Source organism: Ambystoma mexicanum, chromosome 3p (genome assembly GCF_040938575.1).
Source record: "Ambystoma mexicanum isolate Mex_15411 chromosome 3p, UKY_AmexF1_1, whole genome shotgun sequence".
NCBI lineage: Eukaryota > Metazoa > Chordata > Amphibia > Caudata > Ambystomatidae > Ambystoma > Ambystoma mexicanum.
Genome location: NC_090925.1, coordinates 880612851 through 880631750, shown reverse-complemented (window position 1 = coordinate 880631750; position 18900 = coordinate 880612851). Strand labels below are relative to the sequence as shown.

The 18900-nt window shown below is 42.8% G+C and overlaps 1 protein-coding gene across 1 annotated transcript in view; it reads left to right on the top strand.

Moving 5' to 3' along the window:
* LOC138581060 (trichohyalin-like) overlaps positions 1-18900 on the top strand; it is a 337402-nt gene that overhangs the window by 112835 nt on the left and 205667 nt on the right. The window contains exon 4 of the mRNA XM_069652102.1: positions 11182-11665. Coding sequence (XP_069508203.1) covers positions 11182-11665 — 484 coding nt within the window. The remainder of the gene's footprint in view (positions 1-11181; positions 11666-18900) is intronic.

Sequence of the window (18900 nt, the reverse complement as noted above, 5' to 3'; positions counted from 1 at the left end):
AATGCAACTATAGTCCCGTGTGAACAGGGATAGAGAGCCAAAAGATAGTGGCGATCAAAATCATCCAAACAATATTCTACACAATGCAAGTTTGATTAGTTCACCTTGGAACAATCAACTTATACGTTCAATGGCCCCATTCAATGAGAGAATTATCGGTTTTGAAAACATAAGAAAATTGAATGACAAGGTTTTCTTTAACCATTCAGTCTTGTTGCAGATCTTACTTCGATTCCAGCGCTAAGACTGATAGTTTTGAGGGATATAAACTGGGTGGATATCCCCAATAAAGGGTGTGATCGTATAGTTGTACATTTTTATTCTAATATTTTGGCCAGACTTGTTTGGCGCCATCAGGATGACTTGAGGTCTATGGGTTTGGATTTTTTGTCTTTTCATAATCCTCAGGCCTTGAAACAATTCTTGGAAGATTCAAGGGTGGAGTCCCAAAAGAATTGGTCCACTCCTTTAACACCCCTTAAGCATGCCCAACTGCCATTGAACTGACCAGCCGAAAAACAGGAGGGTTGGCCATGGCTCATGAAAGCTTTGGTCCAGAAACTAGGTTTATCGCGTCCAGATCCATGTCTTTAGTCTTTTAAAATGATTTCTTGGAATTTTTGTGAGTTCTCTAATATTTTTAACTTCTCTAATATTTTTAACTTATGTTTTGATTTTAATGCAGACATTATCCTGTTTCAGGAGTCTATGCGAACTGGCCGGTTTGACCTTGAGGGTTTAAATCATTCTATACTGTGTCTCAAGGGGTCTGTCAGGGTGGTGTTGCTGTTTCAATTCATTTGAAACTCCAACTTAATTCCTTTCTTGTGGCTTCATATGGTAAGTCCTTGCTGGCTGTAGGTATAACTATGGGCAATAAGAGAGAGTGGATGGAATTGCTGATCATGAATGTCTACTTTAATCCTTGAAAGACAGATATTGATATTCTCCTTATACAAATTGCAGATATGTTGGAGTCATGGTTGTGCATTGGTCACTAGAGTAACATCTTAATCATGGGTGACTTGTATAGCAGATGTGCAGCTTATCTAACTCAGGATAAAAGGGTCCCTCTCTCTAGTGGAAAAAAGAATAGATCTTCCATTAATAATGCCATACTATGGAATCCATTTCTGGAATCATGGTGATTTGATTTGTTATTTCCTTATTCTAAAGTGCTACCTGGAGGAGTGACCACTTGGAGAAGGGGAGGTCTCTCCTCTTGGATTAACAATGTATTTGTCTCTTGCTCTCTGTTATCCAACTGTTCAAATTACAATGTACATTTTATGAGATTTAGTGATCATGCAGCCTTGGCATTTCAGTTAGTCACTCTTGTGTTATTGGCATATTGTCATACTCAAGAATTGCTATTAGCGTTTGTATCTACCAACACATATGAGTCAAGGGTAAAATGGAATCCCAGATTGATTGAACAGTTCACTATGGTTATCGAATCTATGACAAAAGAAAGTGCCCACTCTCAGGCATCTTCTGGGTTTTTAATTTCTGGCTATTCAGAACTGGTAAATAGGGCCCAAGCTGTAATTTCAAGAAAGGGAAAAATAACTTACACTCTTTTCCAAGACATATTTATAATCAGAAAATTGCGAGGCCCAAAAGAGAGAAACGGTCCCTGATCAGATATTTAGGGAAAGTCCATGACCAGTTCGCAGAGTATTACTATTGGAAGAAGAAAACAATTATTTTTCAATCATGTTAACATTATTTAAAGTGTTTAAGAGCAGAGGTTTATCATGCAGATGGTAAAGAAATGCTGGAAACTTTAGGCTCCTGTAACTCACATAAGTTCTGGGACTTGATTGCTTCGGACTGTAAACCAGACAATGTCCAAATGAATGTGATAATGGAAGAGACGTGGGTCTCTTATTATTCCAAAATCTTTAAATCGCCTCTGCCTAAAAAACAAAGAGTCTACTCCTGGTAGATGATATGGCATTAATTGGGAAGAGTTATTTTCACCTTGTAACATAAAAACTGCTATTTTGAATTTGAATCCTTCAGGGCCTCTGGATTGGATAATATGGCCCTGGTCACTTTGAAGGCAAATTCTTGTTTTTGGTATTATTTACTGCACACGTTGTTTGTTCAGATAATAGCGAAACATACTCTACCCCAATCCAGGAAGGAAGCTTTTATTGTACCAATTTATAAAAAAGGTGACCACTTAGACCCATACAATTATCGTCCTATTGCGATCCTGGTGGCTCCTAGTAAAATGTTTACAGCTTTCTTGTTGGATGAATGGAATAAAAGGGTTCTTGAATTTAAGAGTATTATCTAAGTATCAAGTGGGCTTTCGTCAAGGACCATGGACTACTTTAAATGTGATGTTACTATCCCATTTGAATCTACAAACAAAACGTATGGGATCCTTCCTGATATATGTAGCTAGCATTGATCTGTCTAATTTTTTATTTTTTTTATTTTATTGTTGAATATTTAATCAAAGAATTAGATTTTTACAACATCTTTGCTCTTTGTTTCTTTAGCCGTGTTTAGTCTCTTTGGTTTAAATCTTACATTTCTGGCTATTTTGAGTGGTATTGTGGAGAAGAAGGTCGCCCCAGTAGGTAAGAAAGTCTTAATTTTCGTTTCGTTTCAAGGCAAGTTTTTTGATTAGGGTGTGAAGGATCTTGAATGTCGCTAGTTGCCAAGATGTGCGATCACCACATTGGAGTTGAATCTGGTAGGCCGAGAGTCGTCCTCCAGAAGTAAGCTTCTAGTTTACGCCAGAGAGTCTTAGGTAGGCATGGCATAGCTTCTGCTCCATATGTTACAATGGGAACCGCCTTTTGTTTGTAGAAGTTCAGTAGAGGGATGGTGGAAAATTTGCCAAATTTTCTATCTATTGCTTTGCCTTTTGTTGCTAGGCTTCGAACTTTGTCAAACAGAGATTCTTGCATAGCCGTGTCTTTTGCTGAGTTATCCAGTATTACGCCCAGATATTTGAAGTTCTTTACTCTTTCAATTTTGATTTTTTCTAGGAACCAGTTGGACTTCTCCTGGGTTTTGGCTCTGTGTTCCATCACCATGATTTTAGTTTTATCGATGTTGATTTCTAGGTTGTTCTCATTGCAAAATAGTTGTAGACTGGTGAGTTGGTGTTGAAGGCCTATGGGCGTCAAATCCAGCAGGATAAGGTCGTCCGCGTATAGCAATCTGCTGATGCTCGTTTGTGCTATTTTTGGTGGAAAGGATCTGATCAGAGCTTCAGAGTGTTGATAATCTCCCATGTAAGCGATGAAGAGGGCCGGTGCCAACGGACAGCCCTGTTTCACTCCTCTTTTTGTGTTGATTCGAGTAGATAGACTGCCTTGCTGATTTAATCTCACTTTAATGTTGGTATCCGTATGAAGTGCTTTGATCGGATTTAGGATGTTGCTTGGACAGCCCCAGGTAGATAATTTCTGCCAGAGTCTGGTGCGGTCGACTCTATCAAAGGCTTTAGAGAAGTCTATGAAGGCCGTATACACTTTTGGGTGGCCGTCTTTTACTTTGTTTTTTAAGATGGCTAAGAGAAAGATGTTGATCGTGGTTCCAAGTGTTTTTTTGAAACCAGCTTGGAAGTTGTCATTACATGGGGTACGTGAGGCCCAAGATTGGAATTTTTTCAAGAGAAGAGAACCGAAGACTTTCCCTATAGGGTCCAGTAAAGCAATAGGTCGATAGTTTGTGGGATCTTGTTTGTCACCTTTTTTGTAAATCAGGACCACTATTGCGGACAGCCATGTTGGGGGAATCGATTGTACAGTCACGCATCGTGTGAATACAATTCTTATAAATTTAGCCCATTCGACAGGATGTGATTTTAGGTCGAAATTGGTGATGCCATCGGGGCCAGAGGCTCGAAATTTATTCAGTTTTCTGATGATGTCGCAGATGTCATCTAGGTCGTCCAGCTTTGTCCAAGCATCGGCTTGGTTCAAGGGTTTCGGGTCAGTCGATGATTGTAGAGGCACATATTCTGATGGAGTGTCTGGCAGCTCGAAGAGTGATCTAAAGTGAGCAGCCCACGTGGCTTCATCGATGGAGTTCGTAATTTCTAGACCGGTGGTTGAAGATGTTTTGTTCAGTAGTGACCAGAATTCTTTTGAGTTGTTGGAGCAGATGGATTTCAGCATGGCTTAGGCATCTTGTTGTTGCAATGTCCATCTGTGTCTTCTCACCCAAGATTTGTATTCTCTCGTTATTTCTTTAATAGCTATTGCTCTTTTGGTCATGGGGAGTGTTGCTGCAGATCTTTTTGCTTTCCTGAAGGCGCAGCGCCTTAGGACCAGGAGTTTGTCATATGAATGAGTTGGTGTTTGAAGATTTTTGTTAAGATTGCCTTTCTGCGTCTTATATGAGATCAGCAAAGGGACATAGCCTGTAGCCTCGAGTTTGGGTATATCGGTTGAGTTTGTGTACCGATTTGTAAGTTCTCTTATACTTTGCGCTGTGAGGCACAGTCTATTTCTTTGGTTATTTTGTTCCAGTCCGACCTCCATCTTATCCTGGTTGGTGTGTAATGATTTCCATGTAGTTATCAGGATATTGTGATCGCTAGATGGACGTCTAAGGAGGTTGTTAAGGATAGAATAGGTTCAGACACGAAGATGTAGTCAATAGTTGACGCCGATTTGTTGTTCGCCCATGTTGGAGGACGGGTATTGCTTTTGTATACTGTGTCCTGGTTGTGAAGATGGCTTGAGTTCATCAATTTGATCCACGATTCGCCTCGTCGTTCGCTCTGCGTTTTGTCTTTGGCAGGATTCTGGTTGCAGAGGGCATTTAGTTCGCCTCATATTATGATGTGGTAGGTATTATGGGTGGTTCGTACTTCATCAACAGTGGTTTCTATTAGGGCCAGAACGTTTTTTTGATCAATTGCAGCGGGGTTCCAATAGACGTTTAATACTGCCACGGGAATCGTCTGTTAAAATGCCTCGTTAGGAGAGGAGAGTTTCCATGTTAGCAGTAATGTGAGTAATGAGTAGTTTGAGACAATGATGTCTGTTATTGTCCAGCCACTGCTGATACGACATGCGGTAAGCAGGCCCGAGGACGGTCGAGCAACTGGGCGTTTTGATGCCAGAGCCAGACGGAGGTCAAAGCCGTCAAGTGATGGTGTTTTGGTCAGCCAAGTTTCTTGGAAGCACCACAAATCGGCTGATCCCAGATTGACATCACTGGGTGAGGTTAGGTGTTTAAATCCTCTAGTATTCCATGATCCAAGTTTAAGATCACGAGGTGCGCTCTTTTGTGTATTCGTCAAGTCTCGAAGATTGGCCCTGTCCATGAGTTGCTACTTCAATCGATGTGTTGCCAGTGCCTTTGGGAGCCAAGCCCAAAAACTGGATGAAGTCGAATTTTTGGTTTTGGGTGTTGGAGGTAGGTCTTGTACTGGATGGATGGTTTTGGTGAGGTTCCTGTGCTGGTCATGTAATTCTTTGCGGAAGGCTATTTTTGCTTCCAGGTTTTCTTTGATAGCGTCGTCTGGTCTGGTTGAAGTTCGAATAGATTGAGGTGAAGCTTGGGTCTGACTCGATGGTAGCACATTTGAGTCTTGATGTGCAGTCACTGAGGTATTTCGATACAAGTATCTACGTTCATATGAGCTGACATTTGTATTGTGTTTAGGTCTTGAATGATGAGCGTTTCCGCTGTTATTTTGCAACTTTTTCAGTGTGAGTTGAGTATTTTTGGAACTTGAGTGTTCAGAGGTATTTCTCTGTTGTGACAGATGGTACCCCAGGCTTCGAAAGTCTCTTTCTCGGTATATCAATTTGTTTTTAATTTGTCTTGTGGTAATATGAAGGTAGCACATTGCTCTTCCGTGGTAGTCGCTCGGTTCAACAATCCTCAAATCGTCTGATATCATTTAAGTCAGCTTTGGAATAAGATGCATCAAGGTCAAGAGTCCTCTTCTTTTTAGTGTGACTTCATCTCTGTTGTCTTTCGTTTGTTCTAGCTTAAGGATCCATTTCTCAGTCTGGTTTCCAGATTTAGTAGAATTGTATTGTGTATTTGTTGTGGAGTATTGGTGTCGAGTAGGATAGGCGGTGGTTTGTCTTGAACTGTTTCTTCGTTTACGATTTCTTCGTGATGATTCGGTCAAGGATTTTGCAGCAATCGGTCAATCAAGTTCATTTGAGCGCTCTCGTTGGGTATTGTTGTAGCTTTCTGTTCTTGATTTTCTTTTTTTTTTGTCATCCTTCATGCTGACGAGTCTGGATCGCATATTGGTTTTATTTGATTCTGTTTTTTGTTTGTTAGCTCCCAAGCGTTCGATCTTCTGTCGACGTTCTTCCATGGTTAAGAAGATCGGTGAGTTTTCTAATTCTTTGGGGCTAGTGTTAGTCGTTGGATCCTTGATTTGCGAATCCAATTTCCAAGGGCTGGTATTTTCTTCTTGTGGATGAGATGAAAAGCCCATACCAGGGGTTGTATCCGAGTGCCCTGTAAGATTCATCAGGTCAGAATTTAACAGGAAGTCCTCAGATGTTATCGGTGAGCTCCTGGTGACTTGGTTTGTGAGTGAGGGCTGAGGGCTAGTCGGGTCATCAATCTGTTAGGATAATTTTTTTTGAGAAGTCTGTTGTCTCATAGGTATTACAGCAGGTTTGGGACCCAGGTTGGAGTTTTTTTTTTGGAAGAGGAGTTTTGTTAGCAGCATCTGAGGCAGAAGGATTGTTTGGGTTTTTGGGTCTAGTTGAGTCAAAGATTGAATAGGGTTGCTCCATTGGGTCTTTTGCTGCTTTACTTTTGTTTTCTACGTCTTCGATTACTAGGACGATATTGGTGATTGATCCATTTGTAGGTTGGGATAGGAGCTGTTGAGTTTTTTTGGGGATCAAAATCGTTTTTTTAGCTGCAATGTTTTTGTGTGGCTGTGAGATCAATGAGTGGTGCAGGAGCGTTAGGTTGGATAGCTGATCCATTTGCTGATGATCGCTTTTCTAAAAGGTTCAAGGTCGATTCTATTGTCTGGAGGCGTGCATTTATGTCAGCCAAGTTTGTTCAGGAAATCTTTTTTGTGTCTTTTTGAGCAGTAACATGGCCTTCAAGAAAGATGAGTTTTGTATGAATCATGGCTTGGAGTACTGTATGCTCCTTTAGTGTGTTGTGTAATGATTCGTAAAGCTTGGTGAATGGAACTAAGGCAATTGTTAGTGCTGACATATGAAAGTAAATCTGGTTTCTTTGAAGGTGTTTCATTAGTAGCTGCAGAGGATTTTCTGTTTGGCCCATGTGTAGGAGTGGAGGGGATGTAGGAGCTCGATCTGTCGTAGCGTGGATCGTAGTCATGATATGATTTCCTTTTGTCTCTAGATTCCTGGGGCGGTCGATTTGTGTGACCGGTTTTGTTGGATTCTCTTTGCTCTTCTATCTCCTGTTGATTTAGGCTTCGCTGTTCAGTTGGTGAGGTAAGTGATGAGGCTATTATGTCCTATGAAGCTGGGAAAAGTAGTGATGACATTGGAGGAGAGGATGGGACGACGGTTTGTTTCTCATTCTGTACAGAAATTGAAGCGATCTCAGGCTCCGTAGCTTGTTGTAGCTCTTTTGTTACTGGGATTGTGGGGATGATCAGTGGAGGCGGTGAAGGGGTTGGGGTATGAGATGAAAGTGGAATTTGGCCGAAGATAAAGTCGTCGGGAATCACTGTGCTGATTGTTTTATCTGGTATAGAACTGGTTTCCAATTTGGTAGGTAGAGGGGCTTTCTTTTCTGTGGGCGGTAGCTTGATTTTTGAGGGGATTGGTGTGATCTTTTCGTTTTCATCCATTTTCCTGTGCTTAGTGAGTGGTTGTAGGTCATGCACTGCGTCCAGTAGTTCGGCGTCAGTAAGCTCGCATAATGCGCCTGTGCAGCTCCCCCCGTTTTGCTCTTTTTCTGAAAGAACTTTGTCAATGTCGATAGTGGAGAAAGTTTTGTTCTTGTATTTTTCTCATTTGTGATTCTGCCTTTGGGTATGCTTACTTTCATATTTGTGGTATTTTTTTGTGATTTTGGATTATTTTGAGAGAGAGTATTGTCTTTAAAGTGTCTTTTTCTTTTCCTTTTAGACGTCGTTTGTACTTGGCGCGGACGTTTTTTTAAGTTCGTTGTGCTTGTTTTATTGTTTTCTGTAGGTTGCGCCTCTGAGAGGCGTGGCGCAGGATCCTCAAAGGTGTCAGAGAGCTCCTGCTCCGATGACGTCGCGGGGAGGGCGTGCAGCCGATGCTTCACGGCAGCAGCCGGCGTGAGCCGGGGCGCCTCCCTCCTTTCTTCGCACAATTCTTGTGGCTCCGTGCCCTCACCCTCCGCATTGACGAGGGCGAGGACTGTGCGAGGGGCTGCGGGTGCGTTGCAGGCCACTGGTTCCGTGGCAGCCTGACAAAGTTTCGGGTCTCTGGCTGCCTCCTCTGCCGGGCCCAGCGACGTCTCCACGCCAGGGCAGGCGGAGGGGCCCAATGAGGTTGGAGGGATCTCCGGATTCTCCACTACTAACTGCAGGGACCAAGGCGCGGACCCGAAACCTGCGAGAGTCTGCTCCTCGACTGCAGACAGCACCCCCTCCGGGGTAGGCCGGTAAGCGAGCGGGGAGAGACATAGCGGGTGGGATCGTGTTTGTTGGTCTGGAAATAGTATCCATGTTTGTTTGCTGAGAATGAATGGCAGGTGTCTCGGGCTCCTCAGTTGGGTTCAAAGGGGGATCAGTTGAAGGCTGAGAGCCATTTGGTATAGGCCACAGGCTTTTACTTGAAGTCCATGTGGGTGGTTTGAAAACTTTCTTTCCCACTTTGTTTCCAACAGTTTTAGCAGGTTTGGTAGTGGGGGCTGAGGTGCTTGGTAAGTTTTGAGCTTCTTCTTGGAGGAGTTTGTCAAGGTGTGGGTGAGGGCGCAAACTTTTTAGGCGCCCATTTTCTTCCTCTAAAGGAGTCTGTGGGGAGGCCGTCAGTCTAGTCATGCCAGCCATGACTGCAGGACTGCCACTCTCTGCCACTCCACGTCCACTCCGCGGTAGCTCCAAGTCTTTATGGTGGATAGGTGTAGCTCCTCCTTCAGGTAAGGGTGGACAGGGAAAGCAGACCAAAACAGAAAGTAGACTGCAGGACTGCCACTCTCCGCCACTCCGCGTCCGCTGCGCGGTAGCTCCAAGTCTTTATGGTGGATAGGTGTAGCTCCTCCTTCAGGTAAGGGTGGACAGGGAAAGCAGACCAAAACAGAAAGTAGAATGCAGGACTGCCACTCTCCGCCACTCCGCGTCCGCTGCGCGGTAGCTCGAAGTCTTTATGGTGGATAGGTGTAGCTCCTCCTTCAGGTAAGGGTGGACAGGGAAAGCAGACCAAAACAGAAAGTAGACCTCAGGACTGCCACTCTCCGCCACTCCTCTGTCTATTGCTTTTGATGAAGTCTACCAGGATAAATGACGGCATAAAATGCAGCTCATGGTATTGCCATATTATTTGATTCACCTTGTCCCACTCTTGTATTCAAAAACTAGTATATGAGTGCGTTTGTCTTTGGTTGGGCAAGTAGCAAGGCCAATCAAAACATCAGTGGGAGTAAGACAGGACTGTCTACTTGCCCCTCTGCTCTTTAGCATACACCTATCGGATATTGAAATGTTGTGGAATTATCCAGGAGTTTCTCCAGTTAAGTGGGGACATATGTGATTACACTGCCTGGCACATTCCAACAACATCCTCTTGTTCAACCCTACTCCATGTGGATTACAAAAGAAATCGGTTCTCTTTTTTGACTATGCTGAGAGAAATACTATATTGTTGAATGGATAAAAAACTAAGGTCATGATATTCACTAGCAAGAGGGTGTCAAGGCATTACTTCTGGACAGTTGGGGACCAGAGGCTGGAGACAGAGAAATCCTTATAATACTTGGGTTTTCATGTGTATCAAACTCTTACCATTGCTGCTGTTAAAGCTATGATTAGGACAAAGTCTGAAGCCCTGCTCTTACCGATTAATAGGATTTAAAGAACACATAGTAAGTACTCCATTATTCCTCCTAGGAAATTTTACTGCATGAAGATTGTACCTGCTTTGACATACGGTTTAGAGATATATATCTATGATCTAGAGGTTTTCTTGAACTCTACAGAGAATAAAATATGGAAAGGGTTCTGGGTCTCCCTTTGGGAGTGCCAAATGCGATTATCTGCCATGAACTTGGCTTGTCATCGTTAGGAGGTATTGTTCTATGGAAATAACTGACTTTTTTGGCAAAAGTCCTACAGGAGGCTCCTCAGACCCCCATTCACGACATCAAGAATAACTTGTTGTGCCAGAATATTCAATTTCTGAACGGTTTTGCTGAATTAATGGGGAAAATTCTAGCTGGTATTGGTTCTGATTCAACTGAAATAACCTTATTTCCAGATAAAGTGTAGTCAAACCTTTTACAAGCTGATTGGACACTCTTCCATCTTACTCTCATTAGGCAGAATTGCAAAAATCCCACAAAAAAGGGGGTTTCTATCTATCAAAATATTTAGTTGGGTTCCATGTCACGAGAGGAGATATTCTTACTTAAGATGTTATCTCCTCCCTACACTGGACATTCTGGGTGCAAGGATGGGTACTTCGAGAGAAACTAGATTGGGTTGAGGATGCAACCAAAGGTCAAGAATTGAAACGCTAAAACATCTGGTGATCTATGTTTGATAATGTTCGATACTGCTATTTAAGGAAGCTGTGTATATGGTTTTTGAAGGGGTGATGATGCTTTATGGAATAGAGTTCATGAGGATAATAGTGTCTCACTGATTTTAAAACGATGTACATTTTTATAAGAGGTATTTGCATGTGCAGTGGAATGTCCTGTACAGTGAGGCCAGAATGTATTTTATCTCATGTGTTTATTGGAAATGTTTATTTTGTGAAAGGTTTTACTGTGAATATGAACCATTGCCATTGCACAATACAAGATAAAAAGTGTTGTTTAAAGTAAAAATAAAAGCAATAACATTTTTATTGGAGTGCCTCGTCAAGTTCTTGACCTTAATTGGTGTGAGATAGAAATTCAGAAAAAGTGTTAGCCTTCAGCCAGAATGGTAAGGGTTGCAGGTCACATGAACCAATAGGATTTGACCACAGGCACGGAGGAACCACAGGCACTGGATGGGGGTGTGGAATGTTAATTCTGCTCCTTACATATTCTCCCTTCTCACAGGTATCTACACACATCCTGGATCTGAGCACACAGAGAGGCCATGTGACTCTACGGAGAGCATCAGCACCAAACAGGCAAAGCACCGCAGCATCACCGCATGGCAGCACCATCGACTCAGTCCCTGGCCTGTCCACACGGAGGCGAAGCTTGGATCGACCACAGCTGGGGAACATTTATGAACCATGCCTGGAAGTGTCACTCTCAGAACTGTCCACACAGGGAGTCGGCTCAGTAGCACTGCAGAATGGAAACATCCAGCAGGTAGAGGTCCCGCCAGACCTGCCCACTCCGGGGAACGGCTCACCAGGATCACAATCTGGAAACAGCCATCAGATTTTCATCGGAGAGAGAATCTCAGGCCCGCCCATCCAGAGGCCTATCTCAGCAGAGCGTCAGGCTGGGGGGCTTGAGGATGTTCATGCGGAGGAAGATTCATCTCAAGGGCCCTCAGCTGGTGTTTCGATGTCTACCTTTTACTATCCAAGTAAGTAAACTGAATCTTTCCTCCTTGTACTATGGATATGTGTGTTTACGGCAGAGCATTCACTGAACAATGAACTTCCCTTACATCATTGTATGAAAGGATCCATTGAGATATTACCCAGTGAGAAAAGGCTGCAGCCATTCAAAAATGACCGCTAGGACTATTGTATATTGGTGTATAGGCTGACTGGCTCCACAGCTGGCATGTGGAACAATAGCCAGGATGCTACCCCTTTTATTCTCCAGCAGGAAGAGTAACACCTTCCTCCAGGGCATTGCACCTTCCCCAGGACGGATCCTGGGAACTGTGCTTCAAAAGATGGTACTGATATAACAAAAGCCTCAGTCACCCCAGAGTGCTGACCACTGGTGCCCGTTTAAAGTTATCAGACATGGGAAGGGGCAGAGCTAGAGGAGTCAGAGAGGGAAGGCAGGACTGAAGAAGGGTCTCACTAGCTTGATTTCTGTTATGGCTCTCTTCCTTTTCCCTGTACCTTCCATTTCCTGTGGGCAAGGTACTCTGGGTGTAATGTCATGAGGCAAAGGACAATTGTTATAACAACAGGGATCAGACCCCTTACAGCAGACTTACTTTGCACCATTTCCCTGTGGCATATTTCCTTTAAAAGGAGAGGGGCAATCCCTCATTGTTAGTGTTGGCTATAAATTGGGGCTTCAGCGCCACCTATAAGCTGAAACTATTTCATTGGAGTACATATGAGGAGGTACACCCTGGCTTTTAGGTGTTGTTTGGTTATTGCACCAGCTGTCGGCTGCCCATGGCCATACTCATTCTTATGGCCATTTCCACTCACAACCTCCCCTTAACGACCCAAAACACATCTCCCTGGGATCTCTTTCTGCTATCTTTATCAAACATTTAACATCAAGCTTTGGCTTGCAGATATTCTTTATAAACTGTCTGCTGAGAGTTAATGGCTTAATTGCAGCTGTAAAATGTGCTTCTTGTGTGATAACAATGTCTTAATCAACAGTGCCTGCTGTCCCTTCATTTAAATCTGTTCTGAACACAAAAGCCATGTTAAATACAAGCACTGATGAAGCCAACAGTAATAACTGACTTTCTCATACTATTCACTCCTGAAATGGAGCAGTATAAGAGCTTTAAAGTAAAGTGATTCCATTTGACTATTATAGTTCCATGTCCCTTTGCCGATGCAAATTCCTTTGAAGTAATTTTCCATAAAAATATTACTTTGAAAAATCTCATCGACGTTTCTTTTTTTTTTTATTGTTAGGGGGTCCCCTAATATCCCTGTTCCCCTATGCTATTACAACTACCTCAAACCCCTCCCTGCCCTTTTTAACCCATTACCCCCTATATATTTTGATTAGTTTGTTTGAAGTAATTTCTTTGTAGAAAATGTGTGTTGTGTGAGACAGGCAGGGTATCACGAGAGACACAGTCTCAAAGATAATTGTTCAAAAACCTTTATTTTACTAAAGCTCCTGGGTGGTAAAATGCCTAATTGTCCCTAACACTAAAGGGATGGTTCCTTAACTGATGTTTCTAAGGGCCGTCGGAGTCTAGAAGTCCAAAATAAAAATCTGCCTGTGTCTAAAGCTATGCTTGCCCTCACTCTTTAACAAAAATGTTAGGAATTCTTATAAAAGCAGAATTGGGGTGGTTCAATAAAAATAGGAAACCAGGATTGGTTTCAGGTGGTCTATTCACCAGTAGTAGGTTGGTCGGCTTCAAAAGAACTAACTCACTCCAAAGGGGACTGCTCAGGGCTTTGAAGAGGAGGCACTCTTTAATCGGAAGCCAGTGCGCCTGTTTTCTGGCAGCAGTTATGTGTTCCCTTTTGGGGATGCCAATGGATGCACGAAGGGCGCTGTTTTGGATGACCTGCAGCTTCTCTGTTTTTTGCTGGCGTGCCCTTGAAGAAAGCCTTACGGTAGTCGAGTTTTGACCCTGTTATAACTCTTGCTATGGTAGTGCAGTTGTACTTGGATAAGAAGGGTCTGGCTAAGTTAAAGAGCTTCGCGTGGTATGCCGCGACAGAGGCAATGGTATTGACTTGCCTATTCATGGATAAGTTTGAGTCCAGGTTTACTCCAAGGGTTTTCACTGAGTCTGAGACTGGGATTTTGAGGTTATCAATGGTGAAGTGGCTGAATTGAGAATTGAGATTCTTAAGTGTTTCAGTGGATCCTATTAAGAGAAGCTCAGTTTTGTCAGTGTTCAGACACAGTCCGTTCACAGCCATCCCAGCCTATATGGTGGTGTAGATGGCATTAAGGGCTCTGGAATCAGAATCGTACTCACCTGTTAGTGGAAGGAGGACTTAAGTATTGTCCGCGTAGTTAGTGTAGCAGATACCTAATGAATCCAAAATGTGGAAGAGGGGTAGTGTAAAAATATTGTAGAGGGTGGGCGAGATGCAGGATCCTTGTAGCATAGGATGATGGTGGGTGAGGCGGAGGCTAGGTCGGAGAAGACTTCCATGGTCCTTCCTTGTAAGAAGGATGTGATCCAGGCGGTAGCATTAGGGGAGAACTTGGCTGTTGAGGTCGGGTGGTGGCAGAGGACGTTTGTGATCAACGAGATCAAATGTCGCAGAGAGGTAAAGGAGTAGGAGTAGCGCAGGTTTACCTGAGTCTCTTGCATCATCCATCTGATTCTTAAGGTCGAGTAGGGCTGTTTCAGGAAAGTAGGACATCATGATAAATCATGTCACACATGATTAATGTGCGTTATTATAACTGAATCACTTCACATCTGTTCACCCATGAGCACTATGTCAAAATCAAGCAATTGCAACTGGGGGGTGAAAAGATACTGGTCAAATCACCGTCCCATACTCTATATATCTCAAGGACACAGGATTTTAGTTGTCAACTATCTCTGTTTACTAAGGCGCACTGAGCCTAAAGTCTGCATTCGCAGCCTTCGTAACTCAGAAGTTGTTTTAAATTACATGAGTACTCATAAAGGAATGATTTCACCTCGGGAAGGACATTTATACTATACCACCCATGATGAATGTCAGTGAAGTCTAGCAACATCGACAGAAACATGTTGCGTGTCTATGTTTAATGGATGTATAAATTAGCATTTAGGTTGATGGTACAACTTTGCAGTTCCTCCTGTGTTTGTCATTTAGGTTTATGGCACAATTGTGCAGGTTTCTTAGTGTGTGTGTTGTGAATAATTGTTTTAGACACTTCTTTGTTTTTTTATGTATTTATGTACTGTGTTTCAAACTACATGTTGTTATGTAAATCGTCCCAAACATAATTGAATGATGTTGTAATCAAATTCATTTGTATCAACCCCTGGTGAGTTAATAATTGAAACAGCCTTTGCATATTATAACCTTTCTTTTATGGACAGTTCTTTCTAGGGTTAGCATCAGAGACCTTCGAAACCACCAGCTTATTTTGCTCCTCCTAAGTGCGACCACTCTGAGCTTTAACCTCTCTCTGTTTTCTTGGCTTCTTTATTGTGCCCACTGGCACCTTTCTTCACTTCTCCTGCACACTTGCACCTTTCTCTCTTTCTTGTGCTCGCTGGCACCTTCTTTAACTTGTCTGTGCCCCCTGGCACTTTCTTCAGCTTTCTTGTGCACACTTGCACACTCTGCCGGGTCGCTTGCACCCTCTTGATCAATGTACTTTTATTTCATGCCCCTTTCATGCTCTGCTTTCCTTACTTTCTCTTTCTTTCTTTCAACCTTGACACTTTTCTTTCAATCTTTATCGCTTTACCAGACTTCTTTCAGTTCTTTCCTCTTTTCCACTCTGTGCCGCTTTACTTTATTATTTCCCTTCACCTGCTCCATTTCAGTCAGCCGCATGCTCCTGAGTCTCTCTCTCTTACATTCACGAGACTCATCCGGGCAGCAACGCAGTTACAAATGGTCCCTTCTGGTTATGCAGGCCAGAGGTCAGGGTCTCACCACCAGCCCCTCAGACACCATTGAGGCCGGTACAGGTCCCAAGGGAACAAGCAATGTTCCCACCGCCAAAAGCAGAGTGCAGGGTACTTTGCTTTGGCTCTCTGGAGACATGACCACCTAGCCACGCTGCAGCGTCTGAGAGAGTGTCTCAGCACGCTCTTCTCCTCTGGGCCGTCGATCCTGCTGCTCTCTGCTTCTTGGCTTCTCTGGTCCAAATCACGTCCCCAGCTCGCTCTCTCACCTGTGCAGAATCACACCTTTTATAGTTGGAAAAGCAGTGAGGTGTGAGTGATAATTAATAAATGCCTGGCTCTGCGTTACTCTATCAATGGGACAACTTACGTTCTTTCTACAGGCGGTTTCCCTTACACTCCCCAAGTTATTTGTACGGGCAATCTTCACTACTCCAGGCTGCCTCTTCCTTGTCCCAGTATTTGTTGGAAATGGGGAGAGGGTGATGGAATGGGTTTAGAAATACCATGTCTCGCCCTCGTATGTTCTCCTCACAATCCCCTGTGACCCTCCACTCAGGTGATCCTCCCTTGCTTGTCGACCCCCAGGGTCAGGATCCAAAAGCTGTGGCACTTCCCTGGCCACCTGAATGGAAGATCCCAGGGTAGTAGGTGGGAGAACACAGTCAGGTTTCTCACAGTTGGTAAAACAATATGATACCGACCGGGTGAGAAAAAACTAGGGTGTCTCTTCAGCTATCTTCCAAAATTTCCAGACACTTCGACACGAAACGACTTCCTAAGGATAAGGCTAAACCTGCCACATAGCGGAGAAGTGTTAGCAAGGCGAAAGCAAGGAGACAGAGCAAAACAACTATGTAAAGTCTGTATTGTCCCAGCAAATGAATCACTTAGGCACCTTTTGATGGAGTGTGAAGGCACGTGGATTCCGCGATTAGCACTCTTCAGGAGATTTGTGCGAAATGAAGAAGTTCTGGTTTCAGATTTCTTTGGGACAGACTAATTTCAGGCTGCACTGACATCAGCTGTGGTACGAGTTTTAAAAACGTGCTAAATTACTGTCTGAAAAATAATGCAGCCACATCATTGTGAAGAGTCAGATCAAAAATGTAAGTTAGGCAAGTATGGGATGTTAGTAATTAGAAGGAAACAACATTTTTACCATATTGGTTGTCTTGTTTTTAATGTTTGTATCCATTACGTCATAATGGGCTTTTTTAGATATGTGACTGGTTTTTTTTAAAGATTTTGTAAAGGCTTTTAGTTGTGCCAAAAGAAAATAAAAATAAAAAAAATAAAAAAAAATATGATACTGACTATTATATAAGGCAGATTCCACACCTTTAAAATGTGCTGATCCAGACATGTTTTCTCGGTACTCTTCTCCTGTACTGCTTCACAACCTATCTGCGGCTCAACATATTGACCACATTTTGTGTTGCACCAATCTGTAGTTGCTCTTTCCTATATTTAGCTTCATAATTATTTATGCCATCCGTGTGCTGTGCCACACTGTCTCTTCAGATATTGTGGTGAACCACAGCCGACTTAATGTTCTTCGCCTGCTGACAGCCTTCACTATATTGTTATGAATGTCATGATGAACAACATGATTTTATTTGTGAATGAGTTGCTCCAACTTTGCAGTGCTCATTGCACACCATCATGACATTTTGTATTGAATTCATGTATTCTTTACATCTGGCCATTTATTAAGTGGCCATCTCTTTGTTTCTCAATAAACGAGCTCAATCCAATGACATATCAAAATGTCTTATCCACACCTGACTTCGTTACCTGAATATCTTTGGTAATAATTGGTCCAAACTTTTTATGGACGAAGATTTAAAAAAGTCACAATATTGATCTTTGAAATAGAATTATTCATTAGTAGCAAGTGTTGTCACCGTGCTGACTGGGGGGGGACATTTGCACAGAGGCAGGTATTAAAAGTAAAATACTTCCATGTCCTTGGTTATTTGCATAGTTTGATGCATTTTCTGCGTGTTGTTGTGCGCTGCATTCCTAGTTTGTCTAAGCCTACGCACACATTTTTCTGTGACTGCTTTTTCAGTAGTCTTGTGTCATATCCTTGCATTTCCCCTAACCGTTCCTGAAATACTTACAGCGACACATTTTATTTTTAGTTCGCCCTGTTTTAAACACTGGAGTGGCGTGTTGGAGGGGAAATGACTAGAAGCAAACCACAATATACCACCCCAACCAAACCATTGGTTTGCAGACAGAGGCAAATCAAACTACTTTTTTGAAGTACGTTTGGGCTCACTGATATTGCAGTCCAAACTCAAATGTTTAACTCTTTTAAAGTGGCAGGGAGGCCGGAATCTCAGAACTCACAAGTTTCCTGTGGCCATATGCGAGATGTGTGAGGTCAGTCGTGCCTTTTTTCTTTGAATTCTGGGACTTGTAGTCTTCTGAAATCTGAAATGGGAAAGAAAAAACGACAAGTTCCAGGATCCCTAGGATCTGGAATCAGAGGTTTGCAATGAAGTGGCGTTTTAAGCATGGGAAAGGAAGCTAGGAGAGCGATGGGGTTTGAGTGGGGACAGACACACTGAGGGTATTGTTTAGGTATTTATTCACCCATTGACCACACATGGCCCTCTGCGTCATTCGATTTAAAACACATTACCCCAGTATCTCTTTGAGCTATGCTTTTAAGGGGGAACCTATATTATTTCTAAGCAGTCCTCTGTAAGGTAATGGCGTATTTGCAACTATAGACCAGTGCTTGATGTAATACAAATGTCTCAACTAAGTGTGCCTTCAGGCACTTGATTTATGATAAATATGTGTGTCCTTGCATCTGTCCCTTGCACTGAATTCCAGTTAATTAGAAGTATTAGCAAAGCCAATAGTTTTGGCTCTTGTATAGACATTAGATAGGTATTTGCCATGCACAGTCATAATCTAACCAGGTGCTAACACCATTTGCCATTTTACGGTCAGATAGTACCTTCCTGGCAGGGTATCCAGTGAAAATGTTGCCAGCAAAAATGTAGTCAGTGAAAATGTCGTTGTGAAAATACCTCTGCAGTGAAAATATTGCCCAGCAAAATGTGGTACAGAAAATGCAGCTGAACAGTAGTTGAAAGTATAGTATTGCTAGGGTCTAGGGTAACTGTTAGGGTTAAGGAGGGTTTGTGGGCTTGCAATTGCCAGGTTTTGGGTTAAAATAGTGGTTTGGGTAAGGATAGAGGTAAGGGTTAGAGTAAAGATGTTGGTTACGATTAGGGTGAGAGATAGGGTTAGGGTGGATACTACAGGGCTGGTGATGTTGAGGTATGGTTAGTTGTTAGGGTACATTAAGTGTCAGGGTA